This window comes from Pseudomassariella vexata (genome assembly GCF_002105095.1).
Source record: "Pseudomassariella vexata strain CBS 129021 chromosome Unknown BCR38scaffold_13, whole genome shotgun sequence".
In the NCBI taxonomy this organism is placed as follows: Eukaryota; Fungi; Ascomycota; class Sordariomycetes; order Amphisphaeriales; family Pseudomassariaceae; genus Pseudomassariella; species Pseudomassariella vexata.
In genome coordinates, this window is record NW_024467968.1 from 891,754 (window position 1) to 911,993 (window position 20,240).

Sequence of the window (20,240 nt, forward strand, 5' to 3'; positions counted from 1 at the left end):
CAAGCAGCGATTGGTGGCTCGTAGTTCAGGTGATACTTTGAATGTCCAGAATTTTAACCGCTTGGAACGTTCGTACCTGCTGCCAGCTCTTGGGAATACTCAGCTTACTGACCTTCTTCACAGACGTTTATTGGTGCTGTGTACGATAAAACGTCATAGCTCGTTCGATCTAGCACCGCATAGGGTACTCGATGCGTGGTCGAACTTCATACCCGAACTCAACTACACACGGCAAGTTTCACCTCATCCAACTCGAGTAGACATGTCGTGAGACTGACACAGTAGATAAATGGTGTTTGCCACCCCTTTGAAAGTTTTCAGTGTAGCTTAAATGTAGTGAACCCACACTATTAATTCAAAGTCATCTTGTTCATTCAAATCTTCTAAGTCACTTGAATCGTCACCGCTTTCCGCTGACTAAAACTCGTCAAATAGCAACCATGAAACTCTCAACGACACTTTCCATTACGGCCTTCGCGGTCTCTGCCAAGTCTCAGTCATTGCTCGACTATGTCCGACGAGATGTGGCTACCATATCGAACGTCATCAAAACGGTCGGAGACTCGCTCATGAAACTCGACGGAACCGTCCAGGCATTCAACGGTCAAGATTTCACAGCACTGGGAGGCGACGCTGCGACGCTCATCACAACACTCAAGACCGCCACCGAACAAATCAAAGCGACCACGCCTATTACCCTACAAGAAGCCCTCACGCTTCAGTCATCACTGGGTCCAATTCAAGACGTAGGCACCAAACTTGTCACTCACATCGTGGACAAGAAGCCGCAATTCCAACAGGCCGGGCTCTGCGAGGTTCTTTTCACCCAGAGCCAGGACCTGGGTGCTCAGGGCAAGAACCTAATTGATGCCACCGTGTCGAAGGTGCCCCAACAGGTTCAGGAAGTGGCCGGTCAGGTCACCGCCGGCTTCACTGATACCTTGAACCAAGTCGCGGGCGCCTTTGCTCCTGGTAATTGCACCAACGGTGCCGCCGCTGGGGGTACGGCTGCGGCTGCGGGTAGTGTGGCGGCTAGCAATTCCACCACAAATGCTGGTAGCAGACCCCAGGGCAGTACTACACCAAATGCCAGCGCTGCCGTTCATGTCGCTGCCTCGTTCCTGCTGACCGGTGGAGCCTTCGCCGTGGCGCTGGCGATGTTGTGAGGAGGCACAGAATGTTGCTTGCAGCTGGACGTAATACTATTGGCTCGGGCTGTGGATTCTGCCGGGAATATACTCAGTAACTTCAGCAAGTTTTACCTATCATTCATAGCCACGCGGTTGTTCGGCTGGACACAGAACCCCGTCATACCTTCGCTTTCCTCGTATATTGTTCTGTCGGTTCTCCTGTACATATTCGCAGACAATTAAGGGTCGAACTTCGTTTAACAGACAATATGAGCAATCAAGAATCGTTTCCAATCTCAAGCCATAGATTGTGATCTAGTATACCGTTGTGTTGTTCGTTTTCTATACCTTCAGGCCGTTCCTCACCATCTTACTCCCGTCGGACTCGAAGATACATGTTACCATACCATGGTAATCAAAATAAAGCTTGTAAATCTTTGATGCTCTGTAGGTTGCCAGAAGTTAGTAACCCCGTGCGAAGTGATTTATGGGACTTGTATACTAGGCCTATCTACACGCTTCCTTGGATGCGACGACCTTCGGAAAAGGTATCTTACACCTAAATACAAACTACTATTCCTATTTGACCGTCTTCGGAATGGGTTGTCCGTAACTAACGCTTCGTCACAGCGGAGTGCTTCTGCTAGAGTCTGCAAATTTTATCCGACAAGACATACATGATAAAGTCCTGCTCATCATGCCACCACAACTGGGCAACCAAACCTATTCTCCATATTATCGAAAAAACCCCAACCATGAGCTGTAGTCCACCCGCGACCGTGATGGTCAACAAACACCCTCTGCCGTCGTTGCGGGGAAGGAGGTCAAAGCATACGTATCAGCCCCGAAGAGATACAAGGCTATGATGTTTAGTTGGAAGGACTCCCGTACTCTGTACTGGCCCGTAGAGAGTAAGTTCCCACTTACTGCCAGTCGCGCCGTGAACGAACGTTGTGATTGCCATTTAAGGCCTCGATGTACAATATACGAGTTGGATACGACCTCTAGTCTCCAGTAGAGCCAGATCCAGCGCATGGTGGCCCGTTCCAGGTGTCTTCCATCGCGACAAGCAGAACAGTAGGGTATATAAACTTCATCTTCGCTAATAGACAAATCCCACTTGTACCGTTCCCCCTCTGAGATGTCGTCAGCTCACGCAACCTGGCTTACCAACAGGATAAGAATTAACTTTTGAAGTCAATTATACTGGCCTTACCAGTACGCTAACGGCTGAGAGGCGCACATCAAATATCGGAATCCACAACTACCCTTCGTTTTCAGATCGAGGCATGTAGTTGAAATGCGGGTCTTACCTGCGGGATGTTGCTATCACTTGGTGGCTCAAGCGTTTCTAGCGGGCTACCTCTTAACAGAGGAGGTAGGAAGGTACGGCCAAGTACAGGGCTACAAAACCCCGCCTCAAACCAGAAGTAACCATCATAGAGAAAGAAAAAAAAATCTTTTTTTTTTGGCCTTTATGTAAATCTAGAGGTGGGGGGCCAGGTTAACAGCTTATCTATTCGTTAATTTATTATAGAAAAATCAAGCCACAGGGATGCCTCTGTTCTAAAGTATTTCTCCCACCTCTGTTAGAAGCGCTTGAGTCACCAAGTAGGAAAAATCATTACATGCTACAAAATAAGAATATTTTTCGGTCACCAGCCTGATCGTAGCTCGTAGGGGCCTGTCGGCCACCACTCGGGGGTTTAATCTAAAAATTTCTCCACCGTCGCCCGAGTCATTTAAATACCATTTGTATCCGGGTTGACTCGTTCTAATGTTAATACAATACAAATAGAGGCAAAACCTATGTATTTCCAAGTGACCTGTAGCCCGCGAAGGAACTGTATAGTCGCGATTGTATGTTGTTGGTTCACAGTCGCTCGACTACCTATAGGCAGCTAAGAACTATGCTTGGAGCTTGTACAAAGTATGCCGAGGTGTCGGCTCAAGTCGTGTAGTGGGGCCTTTTGCGTTATGAATTCGCCAACATAGATCGCCAAGATCGTCTTTATGGGTTGCCAAGCAAGATGAACACCTTGGCGGTGTTTCTGTAAGTTTGATTCAGGTGGTGTCTATGATTGTGAGATATACTCAATCAATGCGCTCGAGATTGCGATGTCTGTGTCGTGCAGGGTCCACAGCTTCGGTCAATTGTATTTAAAAGGTAGGGCATAGAGGCCTCTATCGTCTGCATCAAGTCGCTCCTCATTGCCCAACGTGCAGACGACAGTTTGCGAATGGCCTCTTACGTAATCACCGGCTTGGTCCTGGTGCCGCTGCTGGTCACCGCTCAGGGGCTGAATGGAATTTTGGTAGGTTCGATCTGTTGAAGTCGCGCAGTGCGCAATAACTAAAGAGCCAAAGCCTATTTCGCCAGTTGATGTCGCTATCAACAATGTCACCATCATCGCTTCTACGCAAGTGGCAACAAGTCCATTTCAGGTCTACTCGGAACCTTTCTTGACAATTCTCGGCGCCAGCCCAAGCCTGACAGTCGTATACAATGCGACGTTCCCAGCGTTCCACGAAGCTGGCATAGTCACTTCGCTGGAACCGCTGACCTTCTACAGCTCGTCCAATCAGTTTGATACTGCCTCTCTGTCGCCGGCTTCCAACAACAAGACGGTGGTGGTGTCCCGGACAACATTTTCCAATACCACAGGATGGGCCTCGGAGATCATCAACAACAACACAGCGCCGCTAACACTGGCCAATGGCGGATTCCAGTTCCAAGATGGCATTCTCTGGGCAGCCCAGGGCAACCTATCGAGCCCGGCCGGTGCAGCCTTGGTGTATCTGCCAACCAATCCTCCACCAAGCAATACCACAGCAGCAACCTTGATTCTGAACAACTACATGGGTTCCCCGTTGAACTCACCCAACGATATTTTTGTCACACGGAAAGGCGCCGTCTACTTCACAGATCCGCAGATAGGCTTCATCCAGAATGTCCGTCCCATTCCCACGATGCCCAGCTTAGTCTATGGCTTCGTCCCGGGCAGCACCGACATCCGTGTCGTCGCAGATGATATTGAGTTACCTAACGGAGTCACCTTCTCTCCCGACGAAAATACTGTATACATCACGGAAGCAGGGGCCGCTGTGTCATCCGATATTCTGCCCGCCGGCAAGTCCATCTACGCCTTTGACGTTCGGTACAACTCGCCGAATGACACCATCGCGTCATTCGTAAATCGTCGCATATTTGCCGTTCCTTCGGCAGGAATTGGCGATGGCATCCACTGCGATACTAACGGCAACGTGTGGGTAGGAACGGGTGACGGAGTCGATGTCTATGGTGCTTCAGGCCGATTACTGGGAAAGGTGCTTGTCGAGGGCGGGGTGGCTAATTTCGGATTTGCAAGTAATGGACAAGTATTACTCATGGCCGAGAATCTCCTCTATTCGTTGCAGGTCGACGCCAGTGTACAGCCAGCTGTGGCGGTAGGGGAGAGGAGAGGGTAGGGGCACTGGGTCAAGGTTCTCCAGATATTAGTTTCAGTGTAAACATTGAGTAGTATATTTTAATTTGTAACTTACACAGCCTGCATTCACAGTAAATAGCAATCGATTATAATCTTCAACAGGTAAGAATAAATATACTACGGCTATGTGGCACAGGAACACTTATAGCCATGGAACATGGTTGCCTAGTCCATATTTCCAAGCTTTAATATGGATAGGATACAGGACACATCTGACCTATTGCCATTGGTACACCCAAAATGGAATGCATAGTACATTGGGAGGTGAATCCAGCTGCACCTGCGATCCTGCGGTCGGTTAGAAGATACGCATCGGCTTCGTCGGTTCTGTGTAGCGCACGAGAATTGATCGGTCTCGACCAACTAGTCTATTCACTCATCTATGTCCTTTGCATTTCTCCAGCATTACATAGTCCTTTCTGCAATCATAAGTATCTTCTAAATCCTCCGTAACCCCAATGTCATTGCTACTAAAACACATGCATGTCTGTGATACAGAGACCTGCCGGGAACTCAGACCGTCCATGCATCTCTTCACACTTCTGGCCTTTAAGTCTGGACCCTCTGTTATCCCTGCCTCCACACCAAGTAGAGCAGGGCATTCACTCATGTTCGATACACGCTTGCTTTGTCCCACTTGCTCCCGGCTCTGATCAGCTCCCGATATACATAAAATACAGAAGGCACAGGTATCAACAGACAGGCAAATCCTGCGAAAATTCTCGATCCCGGCCCCACACCGAGGTTGCGGTAAAGGGGCGAGACAACGAGGGGAAATGGCAGGGCGAAAGCGCTCCTCAAGAATATGTTTATGCCCACGGCCGAGGCGGCGTACATCTGGAAGGTATCGACAAGGTAGTTCGACGCTGGGTTCTGCCGTCCAGGCCGTGATGAACTGGCCTCCTTCGAATAGGATAGATCCGAGCATCAGGGGGTGGAGCCGTTTCTCGGGAATTGCGTAATACTGAGCGGTGTGGCATGCCTTGTTGTAGTTGAGCTGGTTGAGGATGTTGATGACGGTTTCCATTATGGCACCCAGGCTGCATGTAAAAGATGCCATAACAGAAACTGTTGTAGATTGCAATGAGAAAATAGATGGGAGTGCACAGCAGCTCCAGATGGCCGGAACAGGAACTTCCTGACAATCTCGACGATGCTGACATTCCACTCTTCAAACTTTGTGTGCAGTGCCGAGTTTCCCGTGTCTTGACAAAGAAGACGGGCCTGAAAATGAATAGGATAGGTAGGCGGATACGACTCGTCGATTAAGACGACAGCGGAAAATAAGGCGAAGGCCTGCAGTTTGCCCGCGAGGTACTCAGTCCAACGCCAGCCCAGAGACGGCTGTATGACAACGGAGGCCTATAAGATGGGCCCAACCATCTGTCCACCAACCAGTGCCATTGCATATCCTTCCATGGCTATGCCTCGATGGGCATGCGAGAAGAGATCGCCTAAGACGCCGCTAGTGTTGGTGACGGGTGCCGAGGCGAAGAAGGCGCCCCAAAACCGAGTCAACATCAACGTCTGGAGGTCATTTGCCGTGGCCGAGCGAAGTAAAAACATATCGCCATGATCATAGGCATTAGAACAGCCGCTCTGCGGTCATATACTTCGGATAGTGGCGCGCAAAGCAGCGGACCTAGTCCAAAGCCTGCTAGGTAGAGTGAGGTGCCCAGAATGCCACTTGCTCGCTCATACCAAATTGCTGCGCAACCTGCTTTGTGCCTGCCGGATACGACGAAGAAGCCCGGGTTGCCGTCATGGTGACGAAGCCGTAGAGGAGCGTCGTGCTGACTTTATTGTGCGTCGGCTAGTTCAAAGGCCGGTCCGTCCAAGTCGACGATGCACACTTCCGTCGTCTTTTCTCGACCAGCGGGTGACTGAACTGCGTATCCGCGAGACTATGCTTTATTGCCGCGCGATGGTGCGTGAAAACCCAGTTATCGTCATGTTGGCGCTGCTCGCACCCACAACCGTACTGGTGCGGTGACGATGAGACCGCCTGGTTTCCAGATCGCATAGCCGGCTTCTATCATGACAGTGGTTGTCCTTCTCATCGTGCGCCTCATCTAAGCTGGATGCCGAGTTTTTGCCTTCGGAGGTTGTGTATGAAAGCTGGCTTGACCGTGGTCTCCGTTATCTTTCCGCTGGCTGCGATACTTCTTGCTTTCAACTCCTGAAGTCGCATTATTGATACTTGATGTAAAAGAGTGCATTGTCACCGTCACCGTCATATGAAAAAGAGGTACAGAGGTTCTCCTATCCGTCCCACTATCCACTGCGCACTGCAAGCTGGTAGTGGGAGTTGAGATTTAAGTACTATGCAGTTTCCACATTGATGTTTTGTCCATCAACCAATCGGAGAATTTCAATGTCGGATATATCCGAAGGCTTCGTCGATGCTGGGTATTTCAGTCTTTTGTTTCTTTTTATCTCTTCGTGCTTAGACGACAGCAGAGGACTCCTACATAGGACGTATCCGAAGGCCCCATCGATGCCAGGCATATACGGTTTCTTTGTGTTTAGACTTAGACGACAGCAGGTATCCGATGTAGGAAGTATATGAGGGACCCGCCAATAGCGAAACCCACGGAACTTCCTGCCTAGGCTGATAGACATGAATTGCTGCCGCTGTAATTGGGCTTCTCATTGACATCCGGACACATGCGCCAGGGACGACAGAGTTGTTTATTTGTCGTATAGAGAGGGCCAGCCGGTGACTCTAAAAGCTGATAGTATTTCTCCTACACCTTGTAAAAACATTAAAGAAACATAGTATAGCTAGGCTTGGGAGCATTCATTGCAGAGCAGGGTTTTTCCTGGCCACATTGCCCCGAGCCACGCGTTGCTAGCGATTTTGTGGCTCCTTACCGAAAGCTGGATCAATATACACTTATTCAGAAAGCTATGAGTATGTCAGCGAGATATACTTGACCATAACCTCTGGTCTGGCACATGCGTGTGCTTCTGTTATAACTAGTATGCACATGGCCCCATCCAATTATCCGGGAGCAAGACATCAGGGGGTTTAGATACAACTCCACACAGGGATTCATATTGAGTAACCAACCATCAGTCGCCAGGGTTAAAGAAAGCCTGAAGCGCCGGTAGAAGAGGGGGCCTGGAAAGTAGATAAGTGGGCCTCGAAGTGAACGTGGCACCAAAGCGAGTTTCCTGGTGATAACGACGGAGGAGCGCGCAGATTATGACGAGCACCCTGACACGCGGATTTGTCGGCTCAATGATCAGGGCATAATGGAGCAGTCGAAACTCGACATATTTCACTCTATCAAGTATCGTGTCTACTTCGTTTTGGTACTCGAATCCAATATGTAGTTTCTTCTCGAATAAGCATTGACTGATATATTACGAGTAGGCAGAAGTGCGCGTTGGTTCGATGGGAGAAAACTCGTCAGACAATACTGTAACCCGCTTCAATACGTTCTTGCGCGATGACAATGATTTTATTCCTGTTGTGTACCCTGGACTGCCCATGGCCAGAATAAATGAGAAAATATACAGTTAGTGAATGGCGTCACTGCGCGAGGAGGTAAAACTGCTGCCGAATTCTATCCGCGTGTATATCAGCTTCCGGGGCTCTTTGTTACTGCCGCGTATTACACGGGTACTCGAGCCCAGAATTCTAGATGAGAACTTCATGACTGTGAAAGGTGACCAAAATTTGCCGGTGGATTGGGTCTACCACCTGGGGGCCTGGGAGTATTTGTTACTGGTTATCGCTCACAGACCACAGGACACGTGGGTTAGGTGCTCGTGGACTGCCGTGTTGATATTGTAGTCTTAACAACCTGGTCCGTAATGCTGTGAGTGAAATATGTCAGATTGCATACGCGCACTCTGGTGGCGACCGCAGCCAATTTAGAGATTGTTACATGCATATCGCACTGAAAGCATAGTGGTACAGATACGGCGGACATGATTTGGGCTTTCTGCATCAGCGGTTGATTCGTAGTTGATACCATATTGCAAATATGCTAATACGATCGCCTGCAAGTTCCAATTCCCACTTCCATCCGCACTCGTTGACAATGTCAAGCGTAGCTAGGTCATTTTTACAACCGCCTGCCACAGGTTGTAGAAAACTCGGATCGGCCAACAGACCATGCCAGACCTCGGTACGTCAAATGGGGTTCTCTCTGTTTGGGGGTATGTCATTTCACGGGCAGCTTTTGAGCCATATGGGACTTCTTGGCTCGTCCTCTTCTCGCACCGTTGTTTCCGGGTCCGAGGTTGTGGAAGCAAAGCTAGAAAGAGCAGACTTGAACCTAACTACTAGCTCGATATCCGAACACGAACACGTGGGGCGGCATGTGGAAATATGGAATTCAGAGTCTGTCTGGATCCAGAACTCTGGATCAGCATTTTTGGTAGTTGAGAGGCTGAACTCTTTGATCAAAGATGGGGAGTGCCCTTGTGATGTGAACTTTTTGAATGGCATGTGGCAGTTGTAGCCTCGAGACAGCTTAAAATACCATGCGATGGTTGGCTAGTAATAACGAATCCGACGACTCTGCTACTTTGAATGGACTTGAGGCTCGTTCGACTCCTCGGCGGCCAAAGTGAACTACCTACTTGATGAGTCTGTCTAGACCCAACGCTATGTGGGATGATCCGTGGAGCGTACACAGTACATACCCCGCATCTAGATTTTATGTTGTAGCCTCTCAATTTGGAAGCTAGAGCGAGTTTGGGGGAGTTAGCGGGAACTACATTTAGCACCAAGTCGGGGCGAGGATCGAAAGGAATTTGAAATCACCCCAATCACTCTCATAGGCCGACATGTCCGAAATGCATATCTTGCTTGGGGTGGCACTAGGCAAATTCTGTCCACAGCCGGGTGACACAGGACCGATCCTCGACTTGATTTTTTGTCATCCGTTCCCGCTCCCGCGGTGTAGAGGAGGCAACCTATGCTCCGCTACCAAGGAATTTTGTCCGGCTTTCCATCCTGTATATTATTAAATGATGATGCCATGATGATTGTGACTGGACGAGAGCCATTGACTATCGCCTGATTGATCACTGATCAGTGTGTGCTGAGTTGAGTCTATGAAAGCCTACATCCCCTGCGTCTCTAGCTGAGTTAGCTCCACGGAAAAGGTATCATTGACAAAGGATTGAAGAAATCAATAAAGGGTCGAATTGATGTGTTGTTCAATATTCAATGTTCAATGTTGTTGATGTAAAAGAGCCAGCCCTTGGTCACTGCTTGTGCCGACTCCCTTCTCTCCCCAATATCAAATGAAATCTTCGTTTGTTCCCCAGTCCAAAAAGTCTTGGTCTGCAGACTCTGTCACCTATGAAAGCGAAACGGGACCCATAACTTTAAAAATCTCCAGCCCAGCAGGAACCCAAAAAGAAGCTGGGGCTGGGGGCTTGCTACTGGGGGTTCTTCAACTGAGCTTGGGCTTTTTTGGTTGCAACTGCTGCTACAGCAGCCTGCCAGTGTAGGCCGTCCTTGCACTCTTGCATGTACTGATCCCATCCACCTGACTTCTTCATTGCTGGTTGACCCAATTCCCAGTTCCAATTTCCGCTCGTTAATAATAGACCTTCCAACCATCAGCATCATCATCCATTTATAACCTGTTCAAGGACATTTTACCACGGGCCCAACAGCCCAGTTGCACCGAGTAAACACCTCACCCGAAAAAGAAGTAACAGAACGGTCGGGTGGATTTGGGGTCCCTCACAATCTGGTGATCCGCCGTTGCTCGTGTCGCATTGGTTTCCTGCGTGCATGCGCGCAAGGACTGCCTCCTGCTGTCTTTAACCTTCAATCGTGCAATCATTGGCAATTGTCAAAAGTCGGAGGCAACATAGACAAATACTGTACTTGTATATGTCGGGAATTTTCTATGTAACATTGCCTGCCGCTCTACGAAGTAGCAATCACGGAACAGCCTCCCTTCGCCCCCAACTGTTCCCGATCCCCGAACGACCCCATACAAACAATTCTCGCCGTCTGCCAGTTTGTTCATTCTGGGCCCATCAATTGCCAGCCAGCCAACACCTAGCCCCGATTTGAATTTGCTCCATATCAGAAATCGTGATGGCAGAGATGAGTCGGTCGACGGGTGGAGACGTGGGTTTACGGGACGCCGAAGAGCCCCAGGTTTCAGCAGCAGCAGCAGCAGCATCGTCACCACAACAACAATTACAGACACTTTCCGATGCGGTTGAGCTGGACGAACTGTCGCCAGATAGTAAAGTGATAGCTACATCGACGTCCGCTGAAGGCGCTGCCACTGCCACCACAGCAATCGAGACCAACAAAGCAGGTTCAGAGGCAATTGGGGCTGACCCTTACCAAATACCGCGCCTCGACACAGACGCCAACACCCCCCTCCACTCTCACTTGCCTACATTCGAGCCACAGTCCGACGCTGTCACCGGCAGCACTGAAGGGCCGTCGTCCAAGGCGCTGGGCAAAGCACCGGCCATCTCTGCCACGATGCCCGCGCAGGACTCGTTGACGATCGACCTGGCGGACCCGGACCTAGAAGCGGCCGTCGACGGGGACCCGGTTGTGAATATCTTGTTGCTGCAGACGTCGTCTAGTTCCCGACATCCCTTCCGCATCGACGAAAAGTACCTGGCCAAACGCAATGTCAACATCACTGGCAAGACGGACGATGGCAAGGCGGATCCGTTCAGCATCACGGTCTATACACTGAAGGAGCTGATATTGCGAGATTGGCGGAAGGAATGGGATACACCGCCGAGGGAACCTGTCAGCATACGATTGATATATTTTGGAAAGATGCTGGAGGATCGACAGACACTGACTAGTACGTACCTCCCCGTTTTCTAGTGTTGGGGGTTCATTTTTGGCGGTTTACTGGAAATACTGGCTAACATATACTTGCAGATTACAACTTTAGCAAAACCTCCAAGAATGTAGTGCACATGACGGTCAAACCGCAAGAGATTGTCGACGAAGAAGAGGCTACTAAGAGGGTTAAGGATTCTAGCCACCACTCTGGTAGGGGCGGATGTTGCATCATCTTATGATCGAATAGATAATAGAAGCGATGGTGAGAAGAAAGAGAAATACAGCGGGAGAGACGAGGCTTACTATTTTGTTTTCTTTTTCTTTTATGAATTCAGTTTGGGCATGGGCGGCGTGATGGACTTCGTTTTCGGTTCTTTTGTTCTTGAACGACACGAAGATGCATGGGTGCTACAAGTGAATGCGAAGGCGCATTTTCTTGTTGAGTCATTGCTTGGGACAGTATACAAGCAAGCATCCGAATTTCTAGCAGAGGTTGTGATACTGGCGGTCGGGGCGGGGGGAAGCTGGATGGACATGACAGGCCAGCATCTGGATTCCATGGTCCCTTAATAGCTGGACACGGGGGGACCAAATCATCGGCTGCGTCATGGGGCGTATTTATGTCTGATATTCCTACTCTCTCTCACGGTCAATCCTTCGAAGGAAAAACAGGTTATGGTGGATCTGTGTATAGCTGGGTATGGATAGAATTGCAGACTTTCAACTGCCAACTTGCTCATATCCGCATTTCACGTTTTGACGTTTGTTGCTGCGAGAAAATGACACCTTCAGTCGGCCGTCTATTCCCATGTCTCGTCATATCATACAGATGCCAACCGTGCCGCGAACGCTGATGGAGCTCGCCTCATTCATGTTGAAATGCCGCCATGCCTCATCATGCCATGCCCAAGTCAAGTCCACCCCAGTCTCCTCAAGCTCAAATCTTCAGCTTCCGCTCCATCTCATCATGCATACCAACGGCACTCCTCTGCTCCTCGCCGGTAAAGACGTCCTCCCACTCGATGACGGCCTCACGTCCTCTCAGGACATCCTCGTGTACGCTGGGGAGCCCACCGCCCAGGGCCAATGGGCGCCACTCGCCGGCGGCTGTGATCTTGAGCTCCATGCCCCTGCGGATGGGCTCCGACATGCCAAAGGTCTTGCGCAGCGACTCCATGCGGACGGCCTCTTGGGTGGCCTCCCAGGCCTTGAGGCGGGACTCGAGCGGGTGCCGGCTCGTAGGTTGGTCTGAAGATATGGAGGTGGGTCCTACGCCATGGCGGAGTGTGTCGTGCAGACCTGGGGCTGAAGGCGCGCCGGCTTTCTTGAGGTGGGTGAAGGAGGTTGTGTTGCCGGCAGCTGGGACGATGCGCATAGACTAGTTGGTTGCACCAGCGGTTAGTGAGGAAGAGTTGTGCTTGATGAGGACATGGACCCTACCATTTTGGCGGTTGTGATGAGGCTCAACTTCTCGATGTGGTAGTATTGAATCACTGTTGCGGGATCAGGACTTGATGGCTCAAGAATGGAGTGCAGCGAGTGTTGGTTGCGGGTATCGATGTAGATGTTGATCTGGAGATGGCGAGGCCCATGGAGCTTGTAGCGTAGGTAGGCCCCGAGCAGTCGCGTTTCCCGGGAGCCTTGCAGGTACCTGGTCTCTGCGCCAACTCTCTTAACTAATCAGTATTACTGCATAAGTGCATATCGCCGTAGTGATACGGAGTACTTCGTACTACAAGCGATCCCAGACAGGTCCTGCAGTAAATCCGATATTTCCGGCAACTTCTGTAGGTCTGCAGCAGATCTCTTGACATGGCACCCATCTCGACTCTTTGGTGAACTCAAGTCGATGTATATTTCAGCAAGCATGTCTTGCGCTTGAGGTGTTCCAATTGCCATCATGCGACCTTCTGCAGCCCTTCCCCCGGTCATCCGTATCATCGATGGCACGTTTTACCGTCATCACCCGTCATCAGCCAGCACTGCTGGGCAAGCAAACCCGCCTTTGTTCAACAACCTCAAGTTCACACTTCCTTCCGCAACAGACCCGCCTAATCACTGGTATGTATTAGGCCCTTCTCTGAGTGGGAAGACCACCTTCTTGCAGCTTCTGCGCGGCGAGCATCTCTGTTTTGGTCCCGAAGCGAGGAGCTTTCCCTACCTCTCCACCGACGCGGTGCCTCGCAAGTTGCGGGTGCCCGGCAAGGCCATCCAATATGTTGGTTTCGACAATAATGGGTTCTCCGCCAGTGCCATCAAGCCGGCGCATTTGTCTGCACGTTACGAGTCGAAGCGCGTGGACACGGATTTCTCCCTGCAAGATTTCTTGTTGGGTAACACCGAGTTGAATGCCCTGAAGTCGGATGAGGATAAGCCCAACCCGGTCCTTGTAGACCGAGTTGTGAGGGATCTCAGACTTGCCCATTTGTTGGATTTACCCGTTTCATTCCTGAGCAATGGGCAAGGACGAAGGGCAAGGATCGCAAGGGCTCTTCTAAGGGTTCCCGAAGTGCTACTTCTCGACGAGCCCTTCATGGGCCTCGATCCACCTACCGTCGCTGGGCTCAGTCCACTTCTGCATAGCATGGCCAGGAAGGCTAGCCCGAGGCTGGTGATGAGTGCTAGACCACAAGATCCCATACCAGACTGGATCACACATCTAGTCTATCTCAGGGGCGATTGCCAGGTCGGCGCTATGGGTGAAAAAGAAGTCGTATTGGAGGGCCTGAGGAAATACGTCAGGGGAGTGTGGAATGGGACGCGCAAGGAGGATAAGGAGATGGCGGTGCACAACATCGAACATATGGGCAAAATCCTAACCGCCAAGGGTATCCAAGGAGATCCACTTGGGGGCGAAGAAGGCCAGGCAGAAGACGAAATTCCTCTCGCTGCGGATGACCAGCTGAGCAAACCTCTGGGGGAGCCTGTTGTTGAGATGGACGGCTGTGTAGTACAGTACCGAGGCAAAGTTGCTCTTGGCAGCTGGAAACAACAGATACAAGGCGAAGAGAAGCACGGTCTCCTCTGGACTGTTCGGAGAGGTGAGCGCTGGGGCATATTCGGACCCAACGGCTCTGGAAAGACCACAATCTTGTCTCTCATCTGTTCCGATCACCCCCAAACTTACTCACTTCCCATCAAGCTCTTTGGCAAGACCAGAATCCCCGAACCAGAGTCAGCGACACTGCCGCTTACGATCTGGGATATCCAAGCCCGTATCGGACATTCAAGCCCTGAGATTCATCAGTTGATGCCACGCAATTTGACGGTGCGGCAGGTCATTGAGAATTCGTGGGCAGACACTTTTCGGACCAAAGCAAAGATGGATAGCGAAAGAAAAGGAAAAGTAGACGCTGTCCTTGGCTGGTTCCAGGCAGAGCTTAATCCTGCCTACCTTCCATCGTCCAGCAGCCCGACCCTGACCGCTACTGAGACATATTTGCAATGGGCTGATCACTACATGTTTGGCGAGCTATCTTTTTCCGCTCAGCGCGTGCTCTTGTTCCTACGCGCCATAATTAAAAACCCTGACATTGTTGTTCTAGACGAGGCGTTTGGTGGAATGGATGATGTCGTGCGGAACCGTTGCCTCTTGTTCCTTGAGCACGGGGACAGCAAAATGTATGCTACCAATGAAGACGGATCCGAGACCATCGTCGATCGCGAGGCTTCCAAAGCTGGCAACGTCAAAGTTCGAGGGTTGACGGATGATCAAGCCTTAATATGCATTAGCCACGTGAGGGAGGAGATACCCGGGTGTATCCGAGAGTGGATTTGTCTTCCCGAGGCCAACTCGGGTGAAGCAGCAAGGTTTGGGAAATCGAGAGGTCCCCTGGGCAAAGATGAGAAGAGCTGGAGGGATATTTGGGGAATGAGTAGATGATGTCCTTCCTAGAGAGAAAAGATAGTGGGCTCAGAAACGCCTGGGCTGGGCTGAATGAGTAATATCAGCAGAGCCGACTTTCCCCCATGGTCTTGAACATCTTTGAGAGATTTCTTAATAAGTCATCTCATCCACACTATTGTTTTCCTCGAGGTGAAAATACCGTCATTTGATACGTAATTCTATTCTTAAATCGTACAAAAAGTTCTACGTACTATTGCTGCCGATTTTGCCATCTGTAGAGAATACGCAGAGAAGCCCTTTCTTCGCATATCGGAGCCAAGTGGGCGCACCAAGCCCTTAGCATGCGGGCAGTCGACGGAACTTAGCGCCCTGTCAGCTGGAACAAGCCGAGGTTATGGTGGTGCATCGGGGTTTGCTGCGAATTACCTTGCCTCGCACTGAACTGCGTGCATAAGCCTGAAGCAATCTCTATGTATAGCTTGTGTAGCCCGGTCCTGACAAGCCGACTCCTTGGCTTCAATTTATCAATAACCCTCACGGTTTGTGGTATTAGGAAGACGGATTATCTCGTCTCAAGATTGTAGCCACGCGGTATGAGCCGGTTGACGACAGCTTTGAACCACCACCATCGACTATATCCTCTCTGACAGATGATGATGGATGGTTTCTAAAAACTCATGAGATCTACATATTGTTAGCATAACTCCTGCGTTCGGCATCATGGATTTTTACTTTCATACCTCGTCCGAATAATCCACGCTTCAACCAGTCCATAGCCATAAGTACCCTTGTCCTTACACCAACACTCTGCGCAAAGTACACACTCCTCCACGCGTACACGGCCCACAACCCGCCCGTGAGGCTCCGTCCATTACCCAGATCAAACACGGCGGAATTGCCAACATAGGCCAAACTGCCCAAATGAGTGTACTCAAAGGCCTTGTAACACGCTTCGTCGAGATCGCCATCGCGAATATCGTTTGCCCTGAGTCCCGGTGCCGCATGCGCCAACTTGTTCAGCTTCTTCGCCAGATACACGCCCTGCTGGTTGGCACGTTGGGCCGTCGCGGGAAGGGAGGTCAGCTTGCTGTCAATCTGCTTCAGTAGCTCACGCAGCTCGCCAAAGTCGAGAGTTCCAGATTGATCCTTGTCGAACTGGGAGAACAGTTTGTCGAGGCGTTTGAGATGGGCGACGGCTTGCGGGAAGCGCCGTTTCACGTCGGCGGCAACGTCGCGCCAGTCGCTGAAGTGAAGTTCGAGGGTTTCGGGATCCTTGCCATGCTTGAATGCTAGACCACGTACAAAGGTGATGATGTGATCCGCAACGTTGTTTTGCACCGTGCTGCAGTCACCAATGGCGTAAACATCGCCAAGCGGCGTGCCGTTCAAACGTAGGTGTGTGTCTGTCTCCAATGCGTGCTGGTTGCTTTGTATGGGACCTAGCTTGGCGGCAATACGCTGGCAGACTTCAGCTTGCGAGACGCCTGTTGACCAGAGACAGAAGCCGGATGGTAATTCCTTTGTGAGCGACTCGCCGTTTTCACCGCGTTGGGTGAAGATGATTTTGTCGGGCTTTACTTCTTTGACACGGGAATTCGTCAAGACCTCAATCTGGTCGCGAGCAAACCTGTCTTCAGCGTATTTAGAGAGGGTTTCGTCATACGTATTCAGGATGTGACCTCGACTTTGAATCAAGTGGACAGAGATCTCATTACGGAGCAGTTTGGGAAATCGTTTGGTCAGGTCTTCGTTGAGCAAATCGAACAACTCGGCAGCAAACTCGACGCCGGTAGGCCCACCGCCGGAGACAACAAAGGATAGCAGTCTTTTCCTCTCCGTGTCAGAGGTAGTAGGCAAGCAGGCGAGTTCTAGATTTTTCATGACCTGATTTCGAATTTTCCGGGCGTCATTAATATCTTTCAGGAAGTGGCAGTTTTCCAGGCCTTTGACACCGTGAGGGTTTGTCACCGAACCCACAGCGATGACCAGCTTGTCGTACGGGACGTAGAATCGGACCTGGTTGCCATTGGCGTCAGCTTGCGAAACTTCAACCAGCTTGTGTGAGAACTCGACGTCCTCGGCTTGCGCCCGCAAGAAGTGACCGTTCACTTTGGAGAGGATTCGGCGTATCGGTTCAACTAAGCTTCGCATTTCAAGCGTGCCTACAGTCGCGGAGGGTAACATAGGAGTAAACAGGAAGTAGTTCTTGTCACTGATAACGGTAACATGGTAGTCGTCAGGGTTTAGCTGTTTGAGCATTGCGACACTGCCCCAACCACTACCGAGAATCACCAGTTTCGGCTTCGACTTTTGGTGGCGCTTTTCCTCGGTGTCTTCATCGTCGATAAGAACTTCGGCAATGGGTAAATTCTTTGGTCCTCCTCGTCGTGGCGACAATGCGTATTCAGATACCTGGCACTCTCCAAAGTTGACCGATTCCTTGTAGGTTGTTGCGTCATAGGCAAAGAAAGCCAACACCAGTATTCCCACGAATCCGACACCAGTACCGAGCACAGCGGCAGTGCGGTAAGCGAAGTTGAGGACAGGGGATCGTCGTTGAGGCAAGGGGGCTCCTGAGAGAGCTCTCGCTGACTTCTTCGTGGGGAAGAGCGAGCTGGTGGGTTTAGTGGTAGTGATTTGGCTTGAAGATGGGGGGCGTGTGAAGAGTCGGAACTGGCGCGTCTGGCTGGCATTGTGTGGTGCTTGGAAAATTGAAGCTGTCAAGCGATAACTAGGCGTCGGTTTTTGTTGTAGGCACACCCGGATGGCGCTGGCCGGGACTGCCGGTTTTAGAGGCATGTTGACCTTCTTCAGAAGTTGGTATGCGTCGGCGAGCTACTACACGGATAAGAGTTGCATGTCGAAGTCGCAGGGAATCTGCCTTGCAAAGGTCGAAAAGTTGAAGAATTGGTCGTGACGTTGCATGGGCAGTTCAAGATCAACTTACAAAATAGTCAAGCTCCAGTCTCCCGGCGCTCGTTGCTGTTCCTGGTCGATCTGCTGTCTGTAGTGCGTCATAATAACCCAGCTAATCGGCCCTGAGCATGACTTGGCTCCTAATGTGGCCCACTTGACGGCAGGGAGCAGGGAAGGACCTGAGGATCTCAGGGCAGCTCTGTCAATTATCGGCGATCATATCAGATGCCAATTGCAACACTTTTGTAAAATGAACGATACAATTCCTATTTTCATTTCAATCATTGAGTACACAAGTATTTGTGCTCGCTTACTAAAGTTTGAGAGTGATAGCAATGATTTGATTGACGCCACAAGACATTCCCCCATATGGCTTAAGAGTTGCCATTGGCTGCAGTTATTGAGCTCAAGTCCACTTCTTGCCTCCTGAAAATTTCAATCCTCCAGTGTCACCGGCATCGCTCTCCAGATCAAGCTGCCTTGTGCACATCAACTCCGAACTCGCCGAGGACAAAAACCTTGACATGGTCAAAGCCATGTGCACCCCTGGATTCACCATGAATACGTAGGCCTTTTGCGGAACAATAGGCAAGGAAGTAGAAATATGCAAATATACCACAATTTCTATATACGAAAGTCCTTGTAGGACCATTTCTCGGTCGACTTCATCTTGGCTTGCTTCCTGAAGGGTATCCTTCTTGTGATCTCGACCTTGCCGTTCACCAACAGATTTCGATACCTGTCCTTAAGCAGATTCCCTTCCGGCTTCAGACGTCGCAACGAGTCCTCCAGCTCGTCCGGCAGAACAAGCTCAAGATCCTTCTCGGGCAGCTTGCGTCTGCCCAATTGCTTTCGTCGAAGCTCCTCGTCGTTCCCTTCAGCAGTGCTGTCACTCTCTTCGGCTCGTGCCAATGCCAAAGCCTCCTCTCTCTCGGCGAGGGCTTTCGCAATTTGCTTGATCTGCTCGGCTTGGGCCTTCTTTAACTTGGTTTTGCTCTCGTGCTTCAAACGGCGCTCCTCTTCCTTGCGTCTCTTGATCCTGTTTCTTTGAGCAGGCGTCTTCCGCTGCGGTTGTTTGGCAGACACCTTCAACTCCTCGCCGTCACTCTGAAAGCCTTCCCACTCCGAGTCCTCCTCCCATTCTGAAAGTTGGGCTCGTGCTTCGGCTGCTTCAGCCTCGGCGGCTGATCTGGCTGCCGCCTCCGCCTTCATGCGTTCTGCTTCCTCCTCTGCCAGGCGCCTCTGCTCAGCCTCAATGGCTTTTTTAGACTCTGCCGTCAGACGGGCTTCGTAGTCATCGAATGCCGGATTGTAGCTGTATCCTCCTGACGGCCTGGCTACGGCCGGTATAGGCTTGCCGTTTGCTGCTAGTGAAATGGGCTTTTTGGCAAAAGATTTCGGAGCCTTCGTCTGGTCATTTCTGAAGTCGTATACGGCTTCTGGGTCCTTCGGTGTATCGGCTGCTGCCGTCCATGGGTCGAACACAGTGTCCGAAATCTCAACAGTCATTTCCTGTTGACCATCTGCTACCCTGCGCAGGTGAGCAAGCTCTTTCTGGGTAACATATCCGGTCCGTTGCCGTTTTGCAGGAATAATGCCATCACTGGTCTTGATGCCGGGACGCTTTCGGGAGTCAACGGCGGGGACGAGAGAACGAGCGGCGATGATCTCTTCGGACTTCAGAGGCTTAGATGTATGCTTTGGGAACTTTTTCGGGATGGACGCATCGCCGAATGTGTCGAAGGTGAAAAGCTGCTCAGATGGTCGCTCAGCAATGACACCACTGTGAGATAAATAAGTCAGCCGGTGATAGATACATTGAACAACGACGCGATATTACGAACCCCTTGATAATTTCCTCATTCAACTCCACCAGACCTTGTTGCACCTCGGTGACATCGACGTTCTTCCTCCATGCCTTCTTGCCTTTTCTCGAAGGCTGTTTGTAAGTGGCGGGCGCATCGGCTGAGCCTCTCAACGGCTCCAGGACAGGCATCTTCGTATCCAGATAGTTGAGTATTTCTTTGGAGAATTTCTTTGGAGAAGTGCACTCTAGATTG

At 50.7% G+C, this 20,240-nt stretch overlaps 7 protein-coding genes across 7 annotated transcripts; 4 read left to right on the forward strand and 3 right to left on the reverse strand.

Moving 5' to 3' along the window:
* Positions 1 to 241: 241 nt before the first annotated feature.
* Positions 242 to 1,166, forward strand: BCR38DRAFT_398975 (hydrophobic surface binding protein A-domain-containing protein; the record flags this gene model as incomplete). Its single annotated transcript, XM_040857700.1, has 2 exons — positions 242 to 333; positions 436 to 1,166. Exon 2 carries the CDS (start codon positions 441 to 443, stop codon positions 1,164 to 1,166), a length of 726 nt encoding a protein of 241 aa, XP_040712264.1. The 5' UTR covers positions 242 to 333; positions 436 to 440.
* Positions 1,167 to 3,334: 2,168 nt separating this feature from the next.
* On the forward strand, positions 3,335 to 4,691 carry BCR38DRAFT_477294 (uncharacterized protein). The gene is made up of 2 exons (XM_040863069.1): positions 3,335 to 3,445; positions 3,498 to 4,691. The coding sequence occupies exons 1-2, from the start codon at positions 3,371 to 3,373 to the stop codon at positions 4,596 to 4,598; spliced, it is 1,176 nt and encodes a 391-aa protein (XP_040712265.1). The 5' UTR covers positions 3,335 to 3,370; the 3' UTR covers positions 4,599 to 4,691.
* A 6,003-nt stretch (positions 4,692 to 10,694) lies between these two features.
* BCR38DRAFT_460351 (ubiquitin-related domain-containing protein) lies at positions 10,695 to 11,656 on the forward strand (the record flags this gene model as incomplete). The annotated part of the gene is made up of 3 exons (XM_040862403.1): positions 10,695 to 10,848; positions 11,050 to 11,433; positions 11,514 to 11,656. The coding sequence occupies 3 exons, from the start codon at positions 10,695 to 10,697 to the stop codon at positions 11,654 to 11,656; spliced, it is 681 nt and encodes a 226-aa protein (XP_040712266.1).
* Positions 11,657 to 12,147: 491 nt separating this feature from the next.
* On the reverse strand, positions 12,148 to 13,091 carry BCR38DRAFT_445252 (proteasome maturation factor UMP1). The gene is made up of 2 exons (XM_040860996.1): positions 12,858 to 13,091; positions 12,148 to 12,795 (listed from the first exon to the last, which is right to left on the reverse strand). Exons 1-2 carry the CDS (start codon positions 12,858 to 12,860, stop codon positions 12,355 to 12,357), a joined length of 444 nt encoding a protein of 147 aa, XP_040712267.1. The 5' UTR covers positions 12,861 to 13,091; the 3' UTR covers positions 12,148 to 12,354.
* A 102-nt stretch (positions 13,092 to 13,193) lies between these two features.
* Positions 13,194 to 15,466, forward strand: BCR38DRAFT_445253 (ABC transporter). Its single transcript, XM_040860997.1, has one exon. The coding sequence runs from the start codon at positions 13,318 to 13,320 to the stop codon at positions 15,298 to 15,300; it is 1,983 nt and encodes a 660-aa protein (XP_040712268.1). The 5' UTR covers positions 13,194 to 13,317; the 3' UTR covers positions 15,301 to 15,466.
* Positions 15,467 to 15,931: 465 nt separating this feature from the next.
* Positions 15,932 to 18,063, reverse strand: BCR38DRAFT_412691 (uncharacterized protein; the record flags this gene model as incomplete). Its single annotated transcript, XM_040858729.1, has 2 exons — positions 15,932 to 15,948; positions 16,005 to 18,063. 2 exons carry the CDS (start codon positions 18,061 to 18,063, stop codon positions 15,932 to 15,934), a joined length of 2,076 nt encoding a protein of 691 aa, XP_040712269.1.
* Positions 18,064 to 18,804: 741 nt separating this feature from the next.
* Positions 18,805 to 20,176, reverse strand: BCR38DRAFT_351270 (ribosome biogenesis protein Nop53/GLTSCR2; the record flags this gene model as incomplete). The annotated part of the gene is made up of 2 exons (XM_040856629.1): positions 18,805 to 19,963; positions 20,025 to 20,176. The coding sequence occupies 2 exons, from the start codon at positions 20,174 to 20,176 to the stop codon at positions 18,805 to 18,807; spliced, it is 1,311 nt and encodes a 436-aa protein (XP_040712270.1).
* Positions 20,177 to 20,240: the final 64 nt, after the last annotated feature.